The sequence below is a fragment of the Dipteris shenzhenensis genome, chromosome 28, assembly GCF_047967505.1.
Source record: "Dipteris shenzhenensis isolate YYH24624 ecotype China chromosome 28, Dip_SZ_1.0, whole genome shotgun sequence".
Taxonomy (NCBI): Eukaryota; Viridiplantae; Streptophyta; class Polypodiopsida; order Gleicheniales; family Dipteridaceae; genus Dipteris; species Dipteris shenzhenensis.
Window position 1 is genome coordinate 35,422,903 of NC_141623.1, and position 6,149 is coordinate 35,429,051.

General features: G+C 43.0%; 1 protein-coding gene across 1 annotated transcript; it reads right to left on the reverse strand.

Moving 5' to 3' along the window:
* Window positions 1-1,370: 1,370 nt before the first annotated feature.
* Window positions 1,371-3,446, reverse strand: LOC147883497 (putative pentatricopeptide repeat-containing protein At5g13230, mitochondrial). Its single transcript, XM_087399503.1, has one exon. It carries the CDS (start codon window positions 3,444-3,446, stop codon window positions 1,371-1,373), a length of 2,076 nt encoding a protein of 691 aa, XP_087255629.1.
* Window positions 3,447-6,149: the final 2,703 nt, after the last annotated feature.

A 6,149-nucleotide genomic window follows, 5' to 3' on the forward strand; every position in this document is an offset into this window, starting at 1 on the left:
GCAGGCAGATACACCCTCCTCAGTGCAGGCGGCAGCTCATAACATGTACTTTTATTAATGGACGCAAAGCCTCAGAACAGCGATGTAGACTCGTCACAGTGCAGGCAGCTGCAGTAGACAGTCCCAAATTGGCATGCAGGGCTCCAAAGCTGTGAAGAGACGTGAGCTGACTGCTGTATCATGAACCAATCGACTGTATCATAACTATTCTTGCAGCAGTGCAGTACTCTTGACTATGATGAGTTGAAGAAGCAGTAGTTAGGCTGTGGGAGCTAGGTGATTATATGAGAAAACTTGAGAATGAGAGAGGTACTAAATGCGGCTAAGATACCATTTGTTAGAAATCCGAGAGGGAGTGAGACCATAAAACTGACTACTTTCATTATCCAAGAGATTTATGTTTATAAACCCTTCAAAAGGTCACAAATCAACCATGAATCTCCTTAATCACACCAACTCCCATGGCCTTATAACTTTATCACCAGGAACAACTTTTATTTTGACAGACTAGCTGATTCGGATTTTAACTCTTGTTCGGGCTTGACTTCTTTTGTCCTTCTCTTCAACTTCTTCCTACAATCCTTGGGTATGTGTCATGGTTTTTCACGGTAGAAACATTTTCTCGTCTTTTTTCTCGTCTCTGCTGTCATCAACTGGTTACCCTTTGAGTCACCATCTCCTTTGGCTGGAAAGGCCAGTCACCTCCTTCACGCCTTTTTCCTTTAGCTGGAAAGGCCACACCTCCATCTCCATCATACTTATTCTCCCTTGCTTTTCTCCTCTAACAGAATATGCCCTAGTTCCTCAATATAACAGGCTTGCATCCCCATAATTGTTTTCACAAGACCCTTGAAACTTCACGAAAGCATTCTCATGACAAGTATGGCTAGTTGACTAGAATCAACCTTATGACCAACTGCTGTGAGTTGATCCCATACTTCCTTTACCTTTGTGAAGTAATTGTGCACCGTATCTGCATCTTCCATCCACATGGTGAACAACTAGTTCATTGGAGTAAGGATTCCGACTGCATTGTTGGTCTCATACCGAACTCGGAGATTGTCCAAGCTGCAAATGTGGAATAAATGAATCTACCAAAGTGCCGATGATCATAAATAGGGCCCTCTACATCTCTCATGCTCCAATCTCTGACGGCATAAATTCTCCAGCTTGATATTAACCTTCACTTCAGGACAGTCGTAGACATCTCCTATCTTCCCCCCTCCGTGCACCCCCCTTCTTCCCAAATTGTGCACACAAAGTATCATATTCATAAAACACTTATGCAAGTATAGCTATGCTTTAATGACGTCTACCCCTTCCATACCTGTATGCACGCTTCCACTATGATCATCTCTTTCCTGGCTTTTTCAATGCGCGAACGTCTTTTTCATTGCCTGGATCTTATCATAATCCTCCCACATGTAAACGTTGGCATATATGTTTGCCATCAATACATATGCTGCAGGAAGCTTTTCATCTAATTTCACAGCGTTCTCAAAGGCATGCCTTCCAACTGCTACATTCTTCCACTTTTGACAAGCACCCAGCACGTTCAACCATACAACAAGAGTAGGACGAACGGGCATCTTCTCCACCATTGCCACAGCCTCCTCCAATTGACCTGCACGGCCAAGGAGATCAACCATGCACGTGTAGTGCTCAATAGTCGGGGCGATGCCAAATCGTTTGGTCATAGCCTGAAAGCATTTCTGGCCTGTGTCCAATAGACCCACATGATTGCATACAGTGAGAACACCAAGAAATGTGACCCCATCTGGCTCTATGCCTTCCTGCCTCATCCTCTCTAATAAATGAAACACAAGTTCACTCTCTCCCTGGCGGGCATATCCAGCCATCAATGCACTCCATGCTACAACATCCCTTGTGGGTAATGCATCAAACAATCTTTGGGCATCGACCATGCTCCCACACTTAGCATAGAGGTCGATCAGACTGTTTTCCACAAATGAAATGGCATCCAAACCAACCCTATTAATCTGCGAATGAAGTTCCTTTCCAGTTTCAAGAGCTGCTGTGCTAGCACATGCTTTCAGGATTGCGACAAAGGTCATGCTACTTGGTGACAGACCTTGCTCTTGCATTCGTGCAAAAAGTCTAAAAGCCTCCTCACTTTCATCTTGTTCAGCATAACCCAGGATCATAGTAGTCCATGTTACTACGTCGCCATAAGGCAAATCAGCGAAGACACGTTCTGCATCTTCCATGCTTGCACAATTTGCATACGTATTCACCAATGTGTTTCCCAGAAATACATCTAACTCAAATCCACTATTCACTACTTGGGAGTGAATGGCCCTACTCTTCCCCAAACATTTTATTTTTGCCATCTTCTCATTGACTTGCTTCCCATTTTCTGGTGCTGCTGGGCTACTGCAAGCCTTCAATGCACCAAGGAAGGTTCGTTCATTTGGTTGGACACCTTCCTGGTGCATCCGTGCATAAAATTGCAAAGCCAGGTGACTTTTTTCTTGCTCAGCATACCCCTGAACCATGGTAGTCCACGTAACCACATTACGAAGGGGCAATTTGTCAAAGACACATTGTGCATCTTGCATGCTCCCACATTTCGCATACATATTCACCAAGCTTGTTCCCAAATATACATCTGACTCCAAGCCACTCTTCACTACTTGGGAGTGGATAGCCCCACCTTTCTCCAAACATGCTATCTTTGCAGATTTCCTATCAACGTGCTTCCTTTCTTGTAATGCTGCCAAGTTTACACAAGCCTTTAATGCACCAAGAAAGGTTTGATGATTTGCTATGATACCTTCCTGATGCATTCGTGCATATAGTTCCAGAGCCAGCAAACTTTCTTCTTGTTCAGCATACCCGAGGATCATGGTAGTCCACGTAACCACATTACGATTAGACAATTGATCAAAGACCTGACATGCATCCTCCATGCTGCTGCAGCTTGCATACATGTTCACCAGAGTAGTCCCGACAAATACATTCGACTCAAAGCCGCCCTTTACCACGTCAGAGTGAATGGCTCTACCTTCTTCTAGGCACCAGATCTTCCCAAACTTCTTGTCAACTTGCGTCTTTACTTGCAGTTCTGCCACACTACTGCAAGCTTTTAAAACCCCAACAAAAGTTCGTTCACTTGGTTGGACGCATTCCTCGTGCATCCTTGCATACAATTCTAAGGCCCGCACACCCTCTTGCTGCTTGGCATACCCAAGGATCATAATGTTCCATGATACCACATCACGCTTAGGCATGGTGTCAAACACATGGCGAGCAGCATCCATGCTGCCATCCTTCACATACATATGCATTAAACTGTTCGTCTTGAACAATGGAAGCTCTCCATCCATAGAGAAATAAAGGTGCGGGAGGTTTTTCACCTGAGGTAGTCTCTTGAGGACTGCATCTCCTGCTCTGCCGGACCCAAAAGATTGACTGTAAAGCGTCATGTGGACCCATAAAGAAGGAAGGAACAAGCAGAGCGCTTCCTTCACAAGTCAGGACACCATACTGCAGAGGACCCAAGAAAAGGGATGGCGAACTAGAGTTGCTCGAGAAGCCAGAGGAAGAAACATTTTAGGCTGCTGGCTGCTGTTGTGAATGCCGCAAAGAAGGGTTTGATGATTACCAGCGACAGCCGCTCTTCTGATCCGATGCGCTATTGCTGCATGTAGAGGTGTGAGGAGATCGTCCACCTTCCATGTGCCGACAACGGTGGTAAAATGGAAGTTGGAGCCTCGAAAAGGGCAATAGTCTCCACCCTCCGATTGGTCCGTGTTGCTTGTGGCATGCATTTTGTCCTAATCTTCTCCGTGCTACAATTCGTGCTGAAGCTGAATGAAGCTTGGAAAGCTGTTGATTAAGAATCACTGCCCTGACCCAAGTCTTGGAATTGTTGCAGTTTGAGATCTCCCCCCACTCAATTTTGACCTCTAGAAATGTCACAACTAGATTACCGCAGGCAGCTGTATTCAGAAAGAAGATTGCATTATGTTATTTGGTTGTAAGTTCTAAGATTTTGAAAATTGGTCTATTCAATATATAGGCTTTCGCATTCAGCCTGAGAGTAGATGTTGTGTTAAAAATAGTTGGAAAGCATTATTAGCACATAACCACACATTTGTGTGAAGCTAGAGTTGGAACACTTCCTCTCCAAAAATTATAAGACCAAGAACAAGTGCCTTTCCTTGGGTTCATAGCAAGTTGCATTCAACACATAGTAATTCACATTCATAGTATATGCATAGTATATAAGAATTTGAGTTTTGCACGTAGCACTTTGCATGTGCATATAAGTGGAATACAAGCCTTGCAAACTACATAATTTTGGACAAAATGGAAGTTAACAAAATAGATACAAGAAAGGGTTTCTCGTCTTGCCGATATGCTCTAGATATGGAATCATGGAAAGAAAGAAACCATATGTAAGAAGAGAAGCCCCAAACCAAGATGGTATGAATTTTGAATTAAGGAACACGAAAAGCATCATCACGGATGCAAGAATAGATTTACCCAAAAAACGTGATGCACTATGGTATGAATCTAATGGACATGGAAGGCCCTCATGCTGAAAACACACTTACAAATCTCATGAGACGATGGAGTGAAGTTGGGGCTATGCAAGCTTGTGATGAGAGCTCATCAATATGGATGTCGAACTATGTTGAAGTAGAAGCTATGATAGTACGCATTGTGGGAATGGAGATTGATTTGACTCTCATATAGAGGACACCTTTTTATGGGCTAGCAACCAATCACACAACTTCAAGATGTGGCTAGACTAGCTGCATTCTTATCTACTGACATTAAAATTCCGATTGCAACCTTGCTATGTGGAAATAGCCCTTGACTTAAATTTTTTGCCATTATTGTTCTTTCCAAGCATGGTCTCTTGACTTGAATATCATCACTAAAATCATCATGTTGTGAGATGCTCCATGCTAGAGATTGTCTAAGGCTCTAAAATGGAGACTTACCCAATCTGTGTTAAGAGGCTTTACCTGTAGAAGGATGTAAAAAATGTTTCATTTCGAAGACTTACTAAATGTGGAAAGAATTCACCAAAGAGACACTAATTGACTGATAATATAAAGAGAATGCTGAAAACTAAGTACTAGAATAATGTAAACTGTTGCGATAGCTCATGTACTATCATAGCAACTGGAGATGTAGAAGAGACCATGAGGATTAGCATATTACAGTTGCGTTGGAGCCGTATAGGCCCAAGTGGTTGTAACATGAGAATGAGAGAGGTACATGAGAGTACAAGGGTTAGCCCTCCCTTCAAAGGTGCAATGCATATAAGGCCAAAAGTTTGACTTTGGTCATCATTGTGTACTTGCAAGTTTTGGGAATAGAAGCTCTCTCTTTCTCTGCATTCTCTTATTGCATTGAGTCTTCTTATTTCCTCTTGCTAAGTTGTCTTATGATTTCCATTATCCCCCCGCCCCCCCCATTCTTCCCTTCCTCTTGCTCTCATTCCCTTCTTCCCTCTCCCTTCCCTACTTTCCTCTCTCCTTTCCCCATCATTGCACACAATTTGGTAGATTCTTGGGTGACACAAGAATGAGGCTTGCACATACAAAGCTCCCACAAGGACTTGCTTGAGAGCAAAGGCTTCCACGACATTCTTCCAAGATCCCCACGACACGCGAGTCACCGTTAGACTACACATTTTTGGCATCGTTGTCAGGGAGTTGTAGGTATGCTTTCGTATTGCAAAAGCTCTCGATCGTTACCCACTCATTGTACAATGCTTCTAGCTTAACTAGAAGTGTTAGTGGAGTATAAGATGGGATTGAAGGAGGAAAGTGTGAGTTTGGAGTAGGAAAAGTAGAAATAGTGTCTTTTTCCCATAGAGGATTTTTCATGTATTTGAGCTTGTTTTTAGTGTTTTTTGTTCACATTGTAAGTATAGCTAGTTGGGATAATTGCTAAAGTGTGTGTGGTGTTAAGTCTCACTTAAAATCTCCCATTTGATGCTTTTAAGTTGTCTTTTGTGCTTTTTTTGTTTGAGCAGGTAGAATTGGTAGTGTAGCATCCATTTGTCATCACAAACCCTGCACAAAAACTAAAAAATCATCAAAGAGCACCAAACACCAGTCTCAGCAATATAGCCATACTAGAAGTGTAGCGTCATAATACAGCGCAGA